The 22,859-nt window shown below is 31.1% G+C and overlaps 1 protein-coding gene across 3 annotated transcripts in view; it reads right to left on the bottom strand.

The window, feature by feature from the left end:
• The window catches only part of LOC129913053 (phosphoinositide 3-kinase adapter protein 1), a 72,276-nt gene that overhangs the window by 21,674 nt on the left and 27,743 nt on the right, over window positions 1-22,859 (bottom strand). Inside the window, exons 1-4 of one of the 3 annotated variants that reach the window (XM_055991442.1) lie at window positions 13,759-13,844; window positions 9,755-9,996; window positions 9,540-9,691; window positions 9,299-9,477 (exon numbers count right to left, since the gene is read on the bottom strand). In XM_055991442.1, the coding sequence (XP_055847417.1) occupies window positions 9,299-9,477; window positions 9,540-9,691; window positions 9,755-9,996; window positions 13,759-13,798 (613 nt within the window). In that variant the 5' untranslated portion in view covers window positions 13,799-13,844. Of the gene's footprint in view, window positions 1-1,109; window positions 1,567-9,298; window positions 9,478-9,539; window positions 9,692-9,754; window positions 9,997-13,758; window positions 13,845-22,859 lie in introns of those variants that run through there. The other 2 variants (XM_055991443.1, XM_055991445.1) reach the window with 2 other exon arrangements.

The following is a 22,859-nucleotide window of genomic DNA, read 5'->3' as shown; positions in this document are numbered from 1 at the left end:
GTAGTCTCAAAAGGCTCGAAACTAAATGAGGTCAGTTTTTCTACTACTTGATGTCATCCGAACAACCTTGAACTTCGTCTCACTTTTTAACATCTATGATGCCAATAATTATTGTTATTTTGTAAGCTCTAGGCCTTATTTTTACAGACTCTTCTTGAAACTGTCGCACAGAAAAGAAATTTAGAATATTTTTCATACAATTTTAGTTGGATGATCAGAAGCATGAAGTATCTACATAAGATAAAAGAAAGAGGTTTTTCATAAAACCTCAATGTAGAAGCTTCACCGCAATACTGATAACAAATAGGAAACAATCTTTTTCTGGGCTTTATCAATAGTTTTTCAAGAAAATAAACAAATACATATTGGCTCAAATAAAGGTAAGAACAAAAAGTAATAGAGGTTTTTTCTGTAAACTCTGATATCGCTAGCGATATAATGGCTTACTTATCTATTTATTCAAGTACTTCAACTTTGTTATGCAAGTAGTTCGTAGTACGTGAAAGCACTTCAAAGTAGTATGGAAATGTTAGACTTCTCATGAGTAGATGATTAGGAGATCTAGTACTACAATAAACGCATGATCTTCTGCTCTAGTATCATGTGTAGTTGGTAGTACTAGATTTCTAGTCATGAGTATTCTATCACCTTCAAAGGAAATCAGCCAGTGATAATAAGACTAATGATGAATAATATTGAATGATGAATTATATATACGACAGGAAACGAAAATACTAAAAAATACCAGTTGGGCAATGATATAGGTAGTCAAATAAAAAAAATTTCTAAGATTTTATTTTCAACCCTTAATTATTACCCATCAAGCAATATGTACTTTTAATTTACCATTTTTACTCGCTTAAAACGATTAAAATATGTGTGCTATTCAATCTTCACTTTGGCTTGTGAGAATCATTTATATTAAAATTAAATGTGCAAAATAATGTTCAATTAAAAACAAATACGGATTTTTAAGTGTTTGTACCGTCAAGTATGAATTCTAAATTAAAATTAAAAAGTTTCACTACTAACAATATTTAGGATCCAAATATTCGTTGGGCGCCATTTAAATAAGAAAATTGATATTTTGATTTCAAATTAAAACTCACCACAACAAAATTCTTGCATTTCCATTACAAATAGACAGAATAGACTATTCTTAATTCTATTCACAATTGTTTAATAAAAATTGGCAATCAAAAACCACCTTGTAGTTATTTAGACACAATCACACATCACAGAGGTTTATATTTATTTTCTTTTAACTGTTTGTTTTTAATGCATTTCAAACATTTCTTTATTTTCAATAATTTTTCTTTTTATAAATCAACAAAATTCACTTTTCCAAAATATTTGTTTCAAACTGAAACTAGCAGTTTTCAAAACCAAAAATCAATTTTCTACCACCAAAAGGGTCCGCTAAAAAAATTTCTTCGGAAAACTCACACTCACGATCCAACCACTTGACAATCGTTCCGATATCTGTTGGCCATGTAGCTAAACAGCAAGAGAACACTGGCCAAGAGACAGAACAGACAGTAGCACACACAGTAGCAACATTATACCTACCAATACAATACACAGTATTGCTTGCAAAAAAGGAACAAGTTGAATGAAAAAAAAAAAAAAAAATAAAAATGAAAAAGAAAATCATTACCACTGGTAATCAAATATGCAAAACAAACCTACGAAATGGAGAATTGAAAGAATACAAAAAAAGTAAGGAGCTAAAAAAACACAGAAAGTAGAAAAAAAAAAAATCAATCCAACAAATACGTCAAAGTGTTGAATTATGGCAATGCTAACCATAAGTTCTGTCATGTAGCTGTTTTTTTTTTTTTTTTTTAATTCATATTTATCCCTTCTGTCATTCTCTCTTGGAGATAATTTTTTTTCTTGTTGTTTTTATTTTTATTTTCTTTCCTTTAAGACAAAAAAAATATAATTTTTTTTATTAATAAACAATAATAATGGTCGATGAAGACCGAAAATGACGAACAACGACAGAAAATTGAAGGAAAAATTAAAAATGCAACATATGATTGTTCGTGATTGACAACGGATCAAAAATATAAAACCCGCGATATACCTATAGAATAGGAGAGATGGGAAGGGATATATGGAGACTTAATGGAAACCGAGAGGAAGCCAGCTCTTGACACTTGATTAAATTAATAATAATTTTTTTTTTTATTTTGTATCTATTCAAGTATTTTTTTTTTGTATTTTGTTTTTGTGTAAGGAGTTGAACTGTTGAAAAAAAAAAATAAAAAAGAGAAAAAAAGGAAACACTTTTCCCGTAGAAAGAAACGTGACTTGTTGACATAATGTCAATAAGTTAATGCACGCGCGCATGCAAAGTTTTGGGTTCACCCTGATGGCAGCAAAACAACGTATTTTTTTTTTTCTTATTTTTAGAGTTTTTAAATGGATAGGATCTTTTTTAACACACAGCAACACAACAAAATACTGCAATTTGGTATTCTAAATGAATTTTTTGAGATAAAGGGCCAAAAGGACGATTCTTTTCAGAAGAATTTCATTGAGAGATTCAATTCATTTATGGAAATCACGCATTTTGTGTTGTTGCTGTTTGGTTTGGCTTTAGTTTGAAATTTTTGTATGAATAAACTTAGGCTTCGAATCAAATAAAAAAACAATGAAGAGAAAGCCGACTTTTTTTTCTATCAAAGGATCTGAAAATGCATTCGGTGTGGCGTTTGATCTACAGATAGATATATTGAAGAAAGGTGGTTTTAATGCGACGATTACATAGTCTTTAACACGTCCCTAATCCAGTGTTTGGAAACTTAAGTATGCAGAATGAAAAATTTGGGTGCAGGATAAAGAAGAGTAATAAAAAGACGTTAACAATAAATCGAGCGTGAGATTGCCCTACTGACTCATTATTTTAACACCAACCAATGAAAGTATTAAGGTATTAGGTGTTTTTAACAGTCGATACCAGTTTTAGATCGTTTAGATCAAATGATTTTACTTGTTCTTTTTCTCGCCATGAATCTTTTGTCTAGGATTCATAGGTCTAATTGTTCAGGTGCAGTGTTCTTTACTTGGTTTTCAAGCAATAGCAACTGAAATTAACGAGTTGACAGCAATTTTTTGAGAAATTTTGGATATTCGGTGTTCACCGATCGCTAGGTATTTTCGGATCGAGTCAGAGCACGGCCTGTGAAATGGGCTGGCAGTACACAATTAGGCTTCTTTAAAAAGTTCTAAGCACTTGAGCCCATCAGTATAAGCTATCGACGTCTTGTAAGCCCAGCATCGATTACTAATTTTGAATTGAATTGCAAACAGAATTTGTGCACCACTTTTTTCGGACCGAACTGAAGAAGAAAAATCAGCTCAGGGGATCTTTATATTCGTTTTAGATTTCCAGAATTATTCCCACGACACGCCGAAAACCAGCCGCGAACCGGGTAGGTGAATACCCTTTTAAGATGATTGCAAGGTACACATCCTTTTTCCTATAACAACCAGTCAAAAGAGGCGTTTACCCGGTTCCCGGCCGGTTTTTGGAGTCCCTTTCACTAGGTAACTGCTGGAAATCCTAAAACGTTCTTTTGGGACTTGATCTTTTCCTTTGTTTCAAAGTATTTTGAGTCAGTTGCTAGCTTATTGATAACGATCCTCGATGTTATAGGCAAAGAACAAAAATTAAGGATTTGGCATCTTCCATTTGAATCTACTCAAATATAAATGTAAATATTTAAGTCTGAATGCATTCATTTGGAATCGTTCAGTATATTTTAGTGCAATGATGAATATAGACTGTTTTTGGGGTTTTTTTCGTTTGGGTCTGATATGATCTTCGTCAACAACTTTTCATTAATTTGGTCTTAATGGTCAGGGTTTTAAATTTTTTTTAGGTGGTTTTTTCTCGGGTTTAAAAGCGAAGTGCCTTCTTCATTCTCTCTCCCCAATCCTTCTTATACCTTTATTAAGTCAAAGAGGGTTACAGATAACAATTTCTGAAATTTAAAGGTTTTTGACTAACTTCGGAAGATCATTATATTTTCAGCTACGTCAGAAAAATATAAAAATAGGCACCTTAGATAAAGCAATACCAGGTTTGGAACATCGAATCTTTCTCAACAGCCTACCCAAGAGGAGAACAAACACATTGGATTTCTTTTCTCACGTTCACTTTCATGTGAATTTTGTAAAAACCAATGTAGCCAAACAATTGAAGGAATCATTTACCATCAGTCAATCATCCCTACAGACTCTCTCATATCTACGGAAATCCAAAAATACACGCACGCAGTTTCCCATCACCTATCCCAGACAAATTTTTACACAATATTTCCTTATTTCCTGATTAAAATTCCATAAGTTACTCTCAAATACTCTCTCCAAACACAAGCTATACCTAATATAAACAAAAAACATTTCATTCTGTCAATTTCGTCTACCTTACGTCATCGGAATGTCAAGTTCCATTATATTACATTATATTGATTGAAACTTATGTAAAATTCAAACTTTTTAAAATTATTCAATATTTCTTTATTTTGTTTTTTCTTCAGACTCCTCATTTATTATTGCTTATTTGTAAGAGAACAATTATAATCACTCGACACCTTATAGAAACATATCATCGACCAAAAGGCAAGGCATTACTTCATAGCTGATTTTTTTTTTCACCAGCCTAGAGTCGCGATAGAAAATTCCCTTGCTGTCAAACTGACGCCAGTTCTCAATCAAGCAAGGAATCACATTCATCTTTTTTTGTGTTGTTGTTGCTGTTTTTGTTTTAAAGTCTCCAGAATGTGCATCTATTAGATTAGATATAGCTTTCAACGCTTTATATTATACAAGTCTTATAGGAATTATAAAAGGTACCTCTATGCAACGGCATAGAGGCAACCCCTCCTTAAACATTAAATCAATCATTCACCACCCTCACACGCTAAATCTATAAAATACTAAAAACAAAAAAAAAATTTATAAAAAAAAACCTCATTACATCACAACGTGTATCTAATCTTATGGTTTGTGCGTGACGCTTTTGTGTATCGTGTCGTCGACGTTGTGATGAGTGTCGTCAGTCAGTCGACTGACGACTAAGACGCGTCGACAGCGGTTTTTTCCCTGTCAATAATAATTTTCTGATAAAAAAATTTAAATAAAAAAACATAAACAAAAAAAAGGTGATTTGAGACACAGTATTAGCGGAGCTTAAGCTCCGTTTAAAAACAACTTTATCCTCACATTTATTTCACAATTTTTCACTACAAATTGTGGTAATAACTCTCAGTGGCAACCGCGCGCCGCCATTAACAATGGCGCCATTTCTGCAGCTACGTGCATCGTATTCTAAAGTTAGGGAAAATATTTTATTTATAATAATAAAAAGCTGATGCATGCCGCCACCACAATAACATCAACAACAACAACAACAACAATTGTCTCAGGTTCAAAAACGAAATCATTTTTATGTTTATAATTTATTGCAAATGGACGTTTAACAGTTGCAATTACAAGGATATGTGATACGAAAGTGAGAGTTGACAGTAGCACTGAATGGTTTCATTTCACATTCATTTTTAAATTAATGATGGCGGCGAGTGGACTGTCATCTTTTGTTGTCAAATTTATGAGACAATTCACAATACAAACTTTATTGAAAGAGTAATAAATTTTGTTCGTTTTTACTTTTTTTAATTAATATAGGTAGAAGACAATATTTATAGAAAGAGAGGTCAGTAATCCATAAAAGAACTAAAAAGAGGAAACAAAAAAGAATAATTGAAAACATTAGGACAGTGCGTTACCGTAATTACATTTACAACTGTTGTTTCCGGTTAACGTTAAGCATTCAGACAATCAATATATGGTCGTTCACACAGGGCGATTGCATTAAACTGCATAGCCACAGAATATACACAACAAAGAAACTAAACCCACATGAAAGTACTAGAATAATAATTATATTTAATTTTTCATTTATAAGTTCCTGTTTGGTTAATGCCAATCAACAGGAAAGGGAGTTTTATAGCTTTGTTTGCTCCAAAAACACAGGAACTCTATGAAGTTGGGCACGTGCCAGTTGTTGTAGGGCGGTGGTGATATGTTGTTTACATTTGCATTCTAAAAATGGTAAAGAGAAACCGTTTTTCTTTCACATTCGAAAAAAAAGAAGGAAAACAATATAAATGGCCAACCGTTTTTTTTTCTGTTTCTTTTTTAATTCAAAAAAATAATAACAGCACTGGTTTTTGATGGGGGAGGGCTAAATTTGTTTTGGTCGTGTGGCATGTTTCCTTAGAAGTAAAAATGCATTTGGATTTAAAGTCTCATAAAAAGAGATAAAAACTTCTAAAAAAGCATTTAGACTTTTCATACGAATATGGTGATCAGATAATATTCTATTCTGTATGTGTGGTATATGTCGATCAATATGATGGGGTATGGAAGAACTGTCAAAATTGACGAACATGTGTAAGAAGTCATCGATTTCTAGTTTTGAATATATGGATGGTGTCAGACGGTGTGTTCTTGTTTTAATGAAAATGGGGAGCTGTTTGAATGTTTGTATATTTATGTTATTTGCGTTTGGAATTTTTTTCTTACTTTTCTGGAATGAAAGAATTCCAATTATAGAACTCAATTCAGGGTAAAGCAACTGAAGTTGAAACTTCCGTGTGTGTTTTGGATGTCCGCGCGGGCATAATGTGTGTGTCTATTATGCCAGAAAGTGTTATGTGGAGAATTGCAGGTAAAGTGCGATCGTATAGAAGATGGAATCTTTGAACTGCAAAGTAAACATTTTAATGTTCTTATTTAATTTTTTGAGAAGTTGAGTTCTTTTGCAGTTTTTCGATTTTTTTTTTTGAAAAATTCAGATATTTAGAAGAAAAATTTGTTATGATTAACCATTGCGATCAATAAACATAAATATTTATGTACATTAGGGTGGGTCAAAAAAAATCGAAATTCTTTTTGTTTGATTTGTTACTCCGAAAAATCGATTGCTACACACTTAATAACTTTTTTCACTAACCTAACCATTCTAAAGATATTTGAGGTCAAATTTAAAAAAAAAATATAAAAACATTTTTTACTTTTCAAAATTTTCTAATTCACTGAAAATTCATTATTTTCAAATTAACAAGATATATTCTTGTAGGGGCTTAAACGTTCTTTGATTCCTTGGAATCAAATTGATTGCTTTAACCGTTAAAAAGATATTCGTATCCAAATCACAATGCATACGGGTCATAACAAAACTATTGGAATTAGTGGGCATTGGTTTGGATACGAATATCTTCTAAACTGTTAAAGCAATCAATTTAATTCTGAGAAATTTTTTATAGAACGTTTAAGCCGTTACAAGAATATATCTTGTTAATTTGAAAATAATAAATTTTCAGTGAATAAGAAAATTTTGAAAAGTAAGTAAGATGAAAGCAAATAACTAGTTAAAGTATGTTATAAATGTTCATTAAATAATTTTACAGAAGAGCCTTATTGGAGCAAGTCACTTAAAATAAAAAAGTAGCTGCACGACATACAACATAACTAAAGTGAATGTCCACCGGAAGCAAAATTTAAAAAATTCTTATCTACATAAGGAAAGTTATAGAAATACCTACATACCTACGTACAGGATTATGAAAATAGCAACATTAATTGCTTGATAATTTTGTTTAGTTAATTACTCAAAAAATCGGTACGTTTGCGAAATAATGTTTTAAAAATCTATACCAAATTTAAAAATTTCTTGCCTTTTAAAAAAATAAAAACAGCAACTGATTTGTTTTATTCTTACAAAAATATATTTAAATAAATTCAAAATAATGAAAATTTGTTGAGAATCTTCTTAATATGAAGAAAAATTCAAAATGTGAACAAATATTCTGATTAATTATAATTTATTTGAATGAAAAGTCATAACAAAAAAAATTATTTTAATTTTAAGTTTCAAAACTGATAGGCAAGTCAACCCTACAAAATAGGAAGGTGTACTTTTCTGATCTTTTTTGTTCTGACAGTTTTCAAGAATTTGTGCTGTTCTGATCTTTTCTGTTTCAGTTTTTCTTCATTAAACAGACCTTTACTTACATAAAAATGTGACTTTGTGACTTGGTGCAATAATCATAACTAAAAAATTGTTTACTTTAGCACCAAGATCAACATCCAAGACGTTCACAATGCTCCCAATGCAAACGCCATTATTATTGTTGCCTTGATTTTGCCTAATAGATTAAAAAATGTATCAAATAACATTTTGCAAAGGTTTTCTTTTTGGATAAATCTGTTCTCCAAACTAATTAAGAAAAGACGGGAGAGAATTAGGTGTTTACATATATTGTGGAAAAAAACCATAACGCAGGATCGAAACTATTCCCTTACAAATTTCAAGTACATAATCTGAGTGAATAAAATTAACTAAATAGTTCTTAGCTAATTTATTCCTCTTCAGAAATTCTGCTTTTGGAGCTGATTCTGTTGGAGAATCGTTGATTAGAACATCCCATAGATTCTTGGATTCCAAATGAATTTTTCCTCGGAACTGCCAAACGTCATATCCCAAGCCGTTTAACTGTGGGATACCATGAAAAATCCTTACTTATTGAAATTCAATGTTTAGGCTTCCAAATAAAAGATTTCCAAGAAAAAAGTTTCCAACAAGAAAAATATGTTTAATTTAATAATAACGATGTTTTCGTTACAAAGTTTAAATTCCGAATAAAAATAATTTAAATGAAAATTGAAAGCTAATAACAAACAAAAAATCGATTGCTACAATTTCAATAAATGCAAAATAGAGGTTAGAAACGTTTTACTTTGAATATTTATGGAAGATGAGATCTTTGCCTAAAATTAATCTACATGATTGAAAAATAAATAAGGACATTTAAACCTACCTACAAATAATGGTAGCTCTATTGATTTTTAAGCTTTTTTCTTATTGGTTTTGACTTGAATAATTGGTCATAAAACACATATTTAAAATTAAAGTTTACTTTTAACTAGGTACACTCAGAGAAAAAATAACTATTTCAATAGTTAAAACCGTTATAAATAATTAAAATACATAGTCATGATTGACTATTTTAATAGTAAAATTGACTATTTAATAGTTAATTTGGAGAATACGAGTACTTCGATTGACTATTAAAAAAGTCAAAAATAGCTACGTTTTTATGACTATTTTAATAGTTATCCCGATATCAACTAGTTTTAAGTGCATATTAAAAAGTAGATTTAAAAAATGAATACTTTCTTGTTTGTCTTTATATCGTCTTACTTATTTTGAATTTTAACTTACCCCTTCTTCTTCCACCAGTACCGCGATATCTGCTTGGTGAAACAACAGGTGGCTTTGGTGCAATCATATTTGGAACTTCATCAGGTGATGTTGGACTTTTCAATCGATCTCGTTGGCTAAAATTGCCAAACGAATGCCTTCGTGATCCATGACAAGGCAGTGTGTGATGGTGATTTTTACTAAAAATAAAAACAAAAGTTTATAAAAACATCGTAGATTTTAAAAAATGTCAGTATCTTACCTTAAGGGTGATGCATTGAATACATCATCATTTTCAGGATTATAATTGGCAGTTTCATTATAAGAACCTAATCTCTCACGAAATGATTCAATTGTATTAGGACGTCGCAGAAATGGACCATTAACACTTGTTGGAGAACCTAATTCGAAAGCCTGAAAATAAAAAATGAAATAATATAACAAAAGTGTTTCACTTTTTATGAACAAAAAACTTACATGCATACACCCACCACCCGAATATGAACCAAGTGATCCGAAACTTCCTCGTGGGCTGCCTAAAACTGAAGCAGCTGAATCCAAATTTGCTGAATTAATTGGTCGAATTTTCTCAGGAATGGCAACCCTTGGACTGCTTCCTTTGGAATTTCTTCGTTTGAATATTGAAAACCCCTTGCTAGAAGTTGTCGAATCTGGGGTTTTCGGTGAAGATTTGTCATTGTAAAAATAATATGGGTTATCTGGAAAAAAAAGTAATAACAAATTATTAATTTAGTGTTGAAACTTTGTTGTTGATGATTAAATATGTATAAAATTGATTTTAATATTTTTTAAGGCAAAAAGAGTAATAAACTAAAAGAAATGCTTTAAAAAGAATTTTGGTCACAAGGCCCAATATGAGGATTTCGAAAACCCTTTTTCGTTCAGAATCATCAAAAAAGATTTTCTTCCTTAATCAGACACAAGTATAAGCATATTTTTCATTAAAAGTGGGTAGCAGTTAGGAGGCTAAATTGGAAAAAATAGATCGAGAAAAGTTGCAACACATTGATTTTAGAAATTAAAAAAAAAAAATTCAAATATCTAAAATTTTAAATTTTTATTTATTTAAAATTTCTTTGATACGAGCAAATTGAGACAGTTGAAAACAATAATCTAGATAAGCTTTAAAATTAAGTTAAAATTTCAGAGTAAACAAAATACTTTTAAAGGAACTCATACATCGGAAAAGTATAGGTACGGTAGCTACTTGTGCTACTTGTACAAAATTACTTAAAGAATCAAAAATTCTAAAGTGCTTCCGGCATTCATCTTTGTTTAAGCAAAATTGGTGTTAAAAGCAAAAAGGTGCTTAAGAAAGAATACCTACCAAATAAAGCAGAAATAAAGATTGAATAAAGAAGTCATAAATTTCATATCATTTTAAGACTGTGTCACATAGTGAAAGTGCGATGCACAATGATGCCAGAGGTCTGGGTTGAAGTCCCTGCCTCCACCACCTCTTGCGAGTAATCGACAAAGCCTCCAAGTGTATCATTGTCATAAAAAAGTGCTTTGGACAGGTAAATTGTGGGTCCCTTCTATTTATGCAAATTAGCAACACGCACACAAGAATAAGCATTGCTCCATTTTTGTGTTACAAGTGTGGAATGGACTTACATTTTTTATTCAGGTTGAAAGGTCCAGTTTTTGCGAAATAGTACCAAAATTAAAAATTTCAAGCTTAAAGAAAGCGTCAGTTTTTAAAACCACAATTTTTTTTTCATGATTTTTGAAGATGTAGAAAATAACAATGATTGTTGCTAAAAAATAATTTTAAAAAACAAATGGGGAACAAAAAATGCATATGTTATGTGATTTTAATTGACTTTAAGAGCTGATTTCAAACATATTTACAAATTTATTATTTCACGTCTACTTTTTAGTTTATTTTCAAAGAAAATCTGATTTATGTTTAATCCACCATATTTATATTTTCATGGTATGTTGTTGTTTTTTATGGGAAACCGACGAAGTTACGAATACCAGAGTTACGGGCGACAGAGTTACGAGCGTCAAAGTTACGCGAAACCGAAGTTACGAAAAACTAGAGTTACGAATTCTAAAGTTATGTTAAGCTATGACATGTGATTTTTGGGTTGGCAACAATTGCGAGGAACGATATGGTATTATGGAAATACAAACAAGAGATTAACATTTTTCTCATTGGTCAGAACTAAATGCGTAAAGCGAAAACGGGTGTTATTTAATTTTGTAAAATTTTGATTGGATAGGTATAGATATACATATGTGGTTTTGTTTTTGTGAGAAGATCGCAAAAACGTTGAAATAGAAAAAAAAACATAAGTATACTTATGTAAGTTTGGGGGACATAATTGAATTTAACTTCTTATTTGTCCAACTAATATTGCAAATACGTATTTTTTTTTCTATTAATTAATATAATTATTCATATCGTATTTTGTAATACCCACTTTGTTATTATTTAAATTAAAATAATAACCAAACCACCCCTTTTTTTTACAGACGTTATTTTGGTGTGGTGAACTGTTGTTGCAATTGTTGCCAACCCAAAAATCACATGTCATAGCTTAACATAACTTTAGAATTCGTAACTCTAGTTTTTCGTAGCTTCGGTTTCGCGTAACTTTGACGGCCGTAACTCTGTCGCGCGTAACTCTGTTATTCGTAACTCCGTTACCATTTCGTTTTTTATAATCCAAAGTTAGAAGTCACAAATTGGTATTTCCTACAAAAAACATAAGCTTTTGAAATATCATACATTTTTATTTCCAATATCTTTAAGAGAAATATAATAATTTTGAAAAGAAAACATAAATATTTTTTAGATGATAAAATGACTTTTTGAAATTATAAAAGTAGTTATGAGAAAATGTAAAAATAAAACGCTTTTTTACCTACCAATGTGCAAATATTTCAAAAACATCACATGACTAGGAAATTTTTACTTCGGATTCGGAATCAGCACACAAAAATCCTTTGTTATAGTACTATTTGCTTTTAAACCTATTTTCGTTGCATTAATTTTGTATATATTACTTTTAAACGGATTTTGTTTTGTTTTCAGAATTTGTCTAGTTTACATTAAAAAGTGATGAAACGCAAGATAGAGATAAGTCAAAATAGAATCGCTAATAGTTTTTTGATAGATAAACCTAGGTTAAGTTTAACTGTTTCCGTAAATCCTTCTTGTATTTTTCATCTAAAAATCCCTAGGGATACCTAGAATTTTTCTTATTCAGAAGTAAGACTGAAGACTTTTATTAAAGTATCAACTGGACGGTTATTCATATCCTTTTAAAGATAAAGTAAGATCCTAGATAAAGTATGTATAACCAAAAATTAAAGAATAAATAGGCTAAATCCGATTGATTTCTTAGGATAAGTTTCAACTAGACGGGTTTGAAAAATTCTACATACCAATCTAAAAATGGTTTACAACAAAAAATGAAAGAAACATCCTCTATGATATAGTATGTTTATTTTCAATTTGAATTTCAATTAAGCACTCATGAGATATTTAGAGGATTCAAGGATAGGTTCCAACATCGAGGACCTACTGTCATCATGTTAAACAGCTTTTTCAGTAGTGGAGCCTGGTATATTGAAATGAATGGTGATTGAAAAAGGTGAAGAGTTATCCATAACCGACTTCATATTCCAACAAGATTATGCTTCTACCTACGATCACGTCCTTTAAAGGCTGAAAACCTAGTCCTATTCGTTTTATTGTATCAATGATTTCTTAAAACATTACAAAAATACCAAACATTCATGTATGTGCACACATTATCAATTTTGTGATACGCCCTATATATTTAAACAAATATTCTACCTATTTATCTTTTTCAATAAAAAAAAATATCGTTTCGTTGGGCGCCATTTAGTCTTCTTTCGTTCGGCATTTTTTTTTTTTTTGAAGATAAACACCCAGTTGATAAAGTTGAACGTATAGTAATTTTTGACCATCAAATATTCAGCCCCTAATATAACATTTTCCATACTTTAAATAAAGAATGAGGATCAAGTTCAAGTATACCTGTCTGTTTCGGAATGACAAAGTTGATGAATTTAAGGAGTCGAAATTTATACTGCTCCAAAGAACATCTAGACTAGGTCACTAATAATCATCAACCCGGGACTGTGAACGCCTGTAGTTAGTAAAGACCTACTTTTTGGGTCTTTAAAAGTCCAATCACCCTTAACCACTAATTTATTGGATCTAGCCAGGTAACCAAGACATTCATTTATTTTAATCAAAGTTTGCAGGTTTACTGGGACTTCATTTTTAGCTTCCAGAAAAAAAAAAAACTGGGCCTTCTGTAAATCTTCCGATATAGAAGGTCATCATTAATGGTATCTTAAACCGGTTGCTAAATTCATTAAAATGTTTAAGATTTTAACTGACAGAATGGTTTTTCTTCTATACCGGAAGTTGAATAAAAAAATGTCCCCCTTAAGCTCTTGATAAAATTTCTTACCTGATATAAAAGAGCTGCTATTATCCACAGTTACGAACATTGTAATGTTTCTTTTTTAAATTTATTTTTCGATTTTTTTAATTTTTTTTCGTATTTCTTTATATTTTTCAAAATTCACTCTTTTTTTAAAGAGTTTTCATATTTATCAATAAATTGTTGCAAAAAACTCATTTTTATCAAACTAATCAAACAGAAAAACAACACTTTGCTGTCACAAACAAACAAATATAAAATCTTCTCATACGAATTGAACAATCAAATTCATACAAAGTCAACAGTCACTTTCACTATCATTCGTCGTTGCGCCAAAAAGAAATATCAGTTCAAAATAAACAAAAAACATCAGCAACAACAACATTAAACATTGAATTCAAAAAAACAAAAAAAAAAGAGAAAATTCCCACTTGAATACGACGACGTCATTCGATTTAAAACGCACTAAATGTACTGAGCGAACGAGGACGGGTCATATTGTCATGTACCCTTAGAAAGAAGTTCCGATCCGATCCAAACTCTGAATCTGAATCCGCCAAAGTAAGAAAATTCCAAAACAAAACAATATCTCACAGAGGCGATATTATGTTCTCTATACACGCACACCACACTACCTACTTTAAGAATTTTATGTTGCTCTAGCTTGCGTCCGTTCTGTTTGGTTCTGCTGCAACATGGGATTCGAAAACAAAAGAAAATCATTGAAAAGTGCATGCACTGGCCTCGCCATCGATACAAGCAGTACCCTCTTCTTGGTGTACTACGATGGCTGTTTCTTGTGTATAGACCTTCCCGTTGCCGTATTCCATATTGCACCCACTCTACCAACAACATAACATAAGTGTATGCCTTGCCTATGCAAGCATGAAGGCAACAATGTTGTGTGATTCTCACACACACACAGAAAGAGTTTGTGGAAAATCTATCAGAATTTTCTTTCCCCTTGCAGACGCTCATGTCAACTTGACGTTTTTCTGTGCGATATGATGTTTCAGCAGGCAAACTGAATGAGTGGCATCGCCATGCACATACATTGTTGTGGTGGTTCATTTGGAATTCATAGCATAGGGGTTGATATCAAACGTGTTGCAGTTGCATCTTGCATGTTTAAATGGAGTTTTTGAAAGTACTTTTGTTTATGTTGAGTAGCTTTCTAATGACCAAGAATACCTAAAATTTTAGATGATTTTGTGTTTTCTGTTTAAGCTAGTGATATTAAATGAAGATCAATCATGGCAGCATTTAATTTTTAAGAGAATGGCCACACTGGTCACTCAACTATATGCTACCAAATTGTATTGTAAAATTTCCCTGTCCGTATAATTGTTGTTTTAAATTTGAAGACAAGTATTAAAAATAATATTTCAGCCCTTAATAAACAAGGCAAATCAGATAAAAGTTTATTTGTTAACTTATCATCATCAAAAGAAGAATAGTCATTTCGGGAACGTATTTAAAATCAAAGAAAATATCAATAAAGTTTCTAACGGTAATAAAACACTCTAACTAGTTGCACGTACTTCCACGTAGATTTTAAATTTTTAGGACTGTTCAGAACTTTCAAAAAGCTTTGAAATGTCAATAAAAAAAAAAAATTTCGTCTTCAAATGTTAAAAATAGCTTCATTTCTTAAACAAATCGGAATTCAAAGAAAATAAAAAGTTAAACGAAATGCGAAATTATCAACTTCCTACTGTATTGTTATTTAAAGTTTCAATTATTTTTAGAAATTTACGTACCTACATAAAAACACGTATTTTAAGTTAGACAAAAAGCGGGAAAACTTATATAATAATAATAACACCGGCACACAAAATAAAAAAAGTGTCAAGTACCAGGAACCAGACCTATCTTTCTATATGTTTTTGGGCACGCTGAATTCGAATTTCAAGTCCGTTTGGCCCTGTCACCCTCCGGTTTTGAGTTAAATGCAAAAAAACTAAACAAAAGGAAGTTTTTTGCTTTTTTGGGGTCTTTTTTACATTTTTCTCAAAACTGGAGGGTGACCGGGCAAAACGGACTTGAAATTCGAATTCAGAGGGTCCAAAAACATACATACATACAAAGATAGGTCTTGTTCTTGGTACATACAACTTTTTTTTTGGTGTGCTGGCACTGTCGTGAAATTTCGCTTTCATCCCCGGCACACAAAAAAAAAGTTCCATGTACCAGGAACCAGACCAATCTTTCTATATGTTTTCGGACTCGCTGAATTCGAATTTCAAGTCCGTTTTGCCTGAACACCCTTCAGTTTTGAGAAAAATTCAAAAAACTCAAAAAAAAGTCATAAAAATCCAAACAAAATGCAGTCACAGCACAAAACTGGAGGGTGACCGGGCCAAACGGACTTGAAATTCGGATTCAGCGTGCCTAAAAACATATAGAAAGATAGGTCTGGTTCCTGGTACATGACACTTTTTTTATTTTGTGTGCCTGTGTAATGAATACAGCGAGAATCGACTTGCTAATAATCTGGCAACGATGGTCCCTTTCTTTTGGAGTTGGTAAGCTATTCATGAGTAGAAACCTAGTACTACCAAATACACTTTCCTATTTACTCAAGGAGATGATCATGAGTAGATCTTTGTACTAAATCTTCTTATTATATACTCATGAGTAGTCTACCACCTCCAAAGGATCGTGGTCAAAAATGGGCATTCCAACAATTATAGCAGAGGTAAAATATACAAAAAAAAGTCCAACTTACAGAATAAATCAAAGTAAAGGGTTTTTAATTTAATGCAATTAACTTTATTTTCGCATAAGAAATTACCTGAAAGTCCACCGCTTCTTGAGTCGTACACCTATATTTTTTAAAAACCCGTATATCACAGAATTGTCTACAAACAAAATGCAGACACTTCTCGTCTCTTCTGATCGTTTTGTTGATTTTACTCTTTAATACCGAATTTATCAGGAAATATTTTATGGTCACTTTTCCAAATAACAATAGGATTAAACTTTAAGATTCAATAATAACGAACATTGGACCTGCTGAATTCGAGAGATGGAACCAAATTTTCTACGAGCTCGTTGTAAAACCTTTAAATTTTTAGCGCATTTATAACACATTCCTAACAATCCTTATTCTTTTAAGATTTTAATTTAAGATTTTAAAAGGAAAATATGGCAGAAGTGAACTTTTTGTGTTTTGAAAAAGAACATGTTGCTAATTCAGTGTTTAAAGTGTCTAGTAATCTAATTAGGGACCGAACGGTATAGCAATCACCATATATTACAACCCGAGTATTTAAAGTGGTGAAGAATTTTAGTCAAAGATAATATTTTTTAGTTTTGGAACTTATTCATTTTTCCCAAATGGTGATAAATTTAATGATTATTGAGTTCTTCTTGCGAGAAAACTACATTATGATTTAATTTCTTTTTAAAAATGAAAAATTGATGGGATAAGAAACCAGAACAGTTTCTCAATTTTATTGATCAACAGGGTGTCTTGTTGTGTTCATCTATTATATGTTTAATGATTTTGATCATCTCAAGTTTAGTTATTCATTAATTTATATTATTTGTTCAAAATTAGTTTCACCAATTGATTATTGTCCAAATTTATCAAAATGCAGGCATGATCACCATGATCATTTACAGTATTTGTTTTGAACATAAATGCACCCATACCTAAACTAACTATTCGTTTGATTATTGTCAAAGGACCACACATGATATATCCATCCGTTCAATCTTTTAGGGTCCCCTTCGAATGTTTGTGAAATATAAAATAAGGTAAATGTGCGCAAGGGAACTCTCAATTTGAACAAAATAATTTAAACAAAACATGTTCACCCAATGCTATATGCCGCCTTACTTCCGGGATCGAATGCTTCAAGCGAATCATTTTATTTTGGGTGCGTTCGTACGAATATTATAGGAGTATTATGCGATCCTAGAGGTAGCATAAGCGCAAGCAGACACTATGCCAGTATCGTTTCCGAAATTTTCAATCTGTCACCGTCTTCAGGAAACAATTATTTCGTTCGTTTCGATGGTATATATGGACTAGACTATAACGTACACACTCTCCCCTTGAAGATTATTGTTCGTGGTGCATGTCCCCCAGAATATCGTTTGATTCAATAGTCCAGGTGTTAGAGTTTGATCTCAGATAACCAGGTGATTGCATTGAAAGATCTTGTCAAAAACAAAACTGGGACCTAAGCTGATCGGAAAGTTGTTGAAGTGCTTATTCTACTTCTTAGGCAGGCTTACCTTACACTTGTCTGGAGAATTGTTTGGAAGTAAGCAATGCTAGGTTATATTGGGGCTTAAAGCTTTAACTCCCCAAATTGTACTTTTTCACTCTAAAAAAGCACAGATTTTGAGCTGGGATCTACTGAAACTGATTTCTTGAGGGCCCTTAACATGAGCTTAAAATCTAGGTTTAGTGCAAGTATGGATCTCCTTCAGCTTTAAAAATATAGTCCTTTACATCCGGAACAGAAGGTTAAAAGGTATATAAGCTGTCCGAATTGATCATTCCATTTTGGAAATCCAAAGTAAAGATTATAAATGTTAAACAACTTTTCTACCCAGACTATAAACTTTTGCATTGTGATCATGGCGATCATTATTGTCGTCAACGCATACTCGTCATAATCACAAATTCTATACGACTTCTTCCTGTTTTCTGTTTGATGGTTAATAGATTTTTATAGGGCTCCCTGTCCCTGAGGTACTCAAGGGAAACCCATTTTATATACAAAAAGCTATGGTTAGAGCAAGAGCAAGGGTAAAAAAGACACACAAAGTAAGAAATAAAATTCAAGTACGTAAATGAACGACACAAGTGCACAAGGAAAAGGGACAGACAAAATAGACAACCCTAACATACTGCGACTGCATGTACGCTGTCAGCACTGGAAGACAATAATGTTGTTGATGGCTTTGGAATTGGAATTGGAATTGTGCTCCGGTGCATCTTAATTATTACTCCTGCTTGGATCGCGTATCGAACCAATATCATAAGGGGGGAAATCAAAAGAGGTAGACATCAGCAACAACAACGACAACATTTCAGAACTCATTTGAAGCGTCCTGTTTATTTGAATTTTAGCAGTTAGGTTCCTTTACACAACACGCGGACAGCTCCAGCAAGAGAGAATTTGTATGTTTTTCGATATTTCGAAAACAGATCTCTCCAATAAAAAAAAACAACATTGTCCATATGGGATGTTTTACGAAATTAAAATGTTTATCTTTAAGTGCGTTTACTTCTTGGTGCAGAATGCATATAGCAGTTGAAGAAACTCATCATCTTGTTTTGACCGTTAAATGTTGTTTGGAAATTTTTATTTGAAAAAAGTGTGGTTCGCATTTCTTTTAGACTGATTGTACACTGCTCTTAAAAATTCTTTTTGGAATAAATAAAAGTGGCTAATTCCTAATCAGTTTTAAATGCTTAATGCGAAAAGAAATTTTACTGTTTCAAAGCGTTGCGTAGGACTATTTACTTAAAATTATGCTCATTCAAAAGACATAACTTTTTAATAAATTACATTAAAACAAGATTGTTTCTTAAACAAAATTTTTTGAACTGTAAAGTAAGAGTGACTCTTTATTCATCATTCAACCTCTGACTTTCGTTATTCAAGAAATTATGTCGGTAATATTACATTATTTGTGTGGATCAGAATCAAAACCCATTTTATCCACTTTTTTTGATTTCGAGTAAATCGCGAAAAACTTGTATCTCGTAAACGAAACATTTTTTAGTACTTTTTTAAATGCAGGATTGATTCAATTAGGATTCCCTACAATTCAAGTCCAGAAATCGTGATCTGAGGGTTTTAGTTTTAGAGCTATACCCAAAACAAATATGGATATAATGGATTTTGAAAATCACCTCTGAATTTCAGGCCAAAATAAGAAAATATGGCATTCAAAAAAACTCAATTAAAAACCAGAAAACTTTATTTCCTTTTTTTTAACTACGTCTACTTTCTTGAACAAATAAATTCAAACCTAAATGCCGAAATTTTTTTTTCAAAAATCCGTATAAATTTTCGGATATTCCCATCTAATCTCATCCCATGGATAAAATGGTTTTGAATTTCAAATTTATTTTAGAAATAATATTTTGAATGGATATAATGGATTTTGATGCGAATAAAATTGTTTGGATATAATGGGTTTTGAAACAAAAACTCAAGTGGATAAAATGGGTTTTGAAATTAACCTCTAACTTTGTGGTCTGATTTCTACGCCAAAAAATGTAGTTAGAGACTCAAACTTGGGCGCAACGTATGTATTTGAATACTAGAAACAAAACCTCATACCTAAGTCATTTTTTTTTGAAAAGTGGATATAATGGGTTTTGATTCTGATCCACACATTTGTTCATAATCCTAAAGTAGAAATGACGTTCCACGAAATGACATTTTGACCATAATTGTATTTTTTTTTAATTTTTTATTGTAGATATTTGAAATTGTATTGTAGTAGCTTCAATCATAGTATCAAACAAAAAAAATAATGTTTTAATCCAAACATATTCCAAAATAAACGTTCCCAGAATGACAGTTAATTTATGTACGTTACTTATAAAGTAACTGAAATACACTTATAACATACAAATTAATCTATCCATAAAAACGGTATATAATAAAGCAAAATCCTTTGAAAGCTTTCATCTCACGAAATTTTGTAACGATTGGACAGTTGCGGCATCTGGATATTTGTTAAAAAGATCCATTATCTAGAAGAAACAAGCTTTCAAAAGCCTTTTCTGTTATTATTACAAATTAAATTTTAGGTACTTAAAATTTTGGACTTGTGTATTTTTGGTGAAAGGATTCAGGGCACGGTGGTCTTAAAAACGCGGCAGGTTTTATAAAAATGGATCCCAAAAGTAATGATGCAGATTTGTTCGAAATTATCTCAGGATTCCAAATTTGTAAGTTTCAAAATCGTACCTGATCCCTTTTTTGAGTTACAGGCATTATACATATACAGGGTGTCCCACAGTCACCGCCCCAAATGAAAACCATGGATTCCTAAGGTCATTTTAAGTCGAAAAACTTAAGAGGTAATTTTCTCGTTTTCGTCCCGTTTTCGAGTTACCACGGTTTTTATGATTTTTGCTCTCTTGTCCTTTAACTGGCCTTATCTTTGCCAAACTAAGTTTGATTTGAAAGATTTTTTTTGCAACCAATCAAGAATTTATTACAGTTTAAGTTTGTCTCAAAACTTTTTTTTCTGCGGACAACCGTTTTCCACAGTTTTGCATCAAACACAATTTTCTTCGTTTTTTAAGTTGTTTTTTACACTTTCATATCATTTAAGTCAAACAAACACGTTAATGAGTATTAATTTGTTGTCCTTTTTATTAAAGTCCAGCTTATTTTTATAAAAAAAAATAAGTTTTATTTCATAAAAAAGGCGAAAAGTCAACGTGGATTCATGAAAAATGGCTCTCACGATGAAAATGAAGAGGTTTTGTGGTCCCTGAGGACCTTAGCTGTCCTGAAATCTATGTAATATGGGATATTTTTCTGTTATACGTAACATTATAACTCTTACATTTCAAAAATAGTCCTGAAATATTCAGAACGTATTAAAAATAACTTTAAAATATATAAAAATTAAAAAAAAAAAATACAAAACTCTGAAAATGGCAAAAAAAAAAACATTTAAAAAAACACCAAAAATTAACAAAAAATCTCAAAAAAGGTGCCAAAATACCACTTCGTTCTTGGGGTTGATTCTGAGTCACACTTATTGTGATTAGAACTTACAAATCTGTTGATTAAATAACCATTTGTTCCTTAGGAACAAATGGACCAATAATAAAAGTGCCTATCTTTTCTTTCCATTTTTGAAAAACTAGAAAAGTTTTTTGCATCTATTTTTAAGGATTTGAATAAGAACTAAATAGAACATTCAATTTTGAAAAAAAAACTTGTACCTTGTAATTCAAAGGTAAAAAAAATTAACATAAATACAAAAATTATTATTTTATTTTTAATTTTGACTTTGAAATTAAATTTCTCAAAAACTATTTACTCAATCAACTTCAAATAAACATCAAATTCAAGGAGTATATTTTAGCTTTCCAAAAAGGTATAGGACATTATAATGTGCATTTGTTTTTTGTTTAATTTTTTTTTTCCATTGCAAGTCAAATGTATATCTGCATCATTACTTTTGGGATCCATTTTTATAAAACCTGCCGCGTTTTCAAGACCACCGTGAGGGGTTTAGTTGTTTATTTATAAGTAGAAAGGGTCAGTGACAATTCAAAGAAATTGGTGATATGTATAAATAGTAAACTTACGAACTTATATATAACAAAAGTTTCCCTTTGCCATTTTTTGAGGTGAAGAGATAATGTTGGGTCATTGGTAATTTTCAGTTAGAAAAAAAAAAAATAAAATACTTATAGTAAAAACGGCTATATAAGATATAAGACATCCATTTACTGTTAATTCATATAATTCTCATTTCAATGTTCAATATTAGGGGTATTCACGTAAACGCGGAAAACCCGTAGAAACCGTAGAAACTGTAGAATTTTCTATCGGTAGAAATGAGCTGTCAAAATTTGTATGGGAAAAATATTCCGCAAATCATAGAATTTTATCTCACAAATTTGAAGCAGAAACCGAAGAAAAAAAAATCAGATAAACTTTGGGTGTGTTCAATCACCTATCGGATAGGCTATCTGGGATCCCCGTATCTGGAATATCTTTTTGAACGCGATTTATGTCTTACTATTCAGATAACCACAAATAAAATATGTTAATATTGAAAAGAGAATATTATTTTATTTGAGCAAATTACATTTTTTTTATTGTTGCATAGTATTTGCAAAATTAGCTTGACTTATTTTTTTTAATTAAACAAGTTCAATTTGACGTTTAACAAACAGCTGTTTGTTTCCCTTGTTTACGCAATTATTTTCTGCTGGGGTGTTCATTTAAACCTTTTGCGGAATTTTCTATTTTTCTGCAAAGTAGAAAATTATCTCGTTACGTGAATACCCTTATTGTAAATTAATACGTCATGTTTAATCACTTTAAAATAATTTATGTTTGTAATCATATATTTCATTGATTTAAAATTATTTCAAAAATCATATAAAAGGCAGAGCTTGA

The sequence above is a fragment of the Episyrphus balteatus genome, chromosome 3, assembly GCF_945859705.1.
Source record: "Episyrphus balteatus chromosome 3, idEpiBalt1.1, whole genome shotgun sequence".
Lineage (NCBI taxonomy): Eukaryota > Metazoa > Arthropoda > Insecta > Diptera > Syrphidae > Episyrphus > Episyrphus balteatus.
The sequence above is the reverse complement of the archived record's forward strand: the minus strand, read 5'-3'. Positions and strand labels throughout refer to the sequence as shown.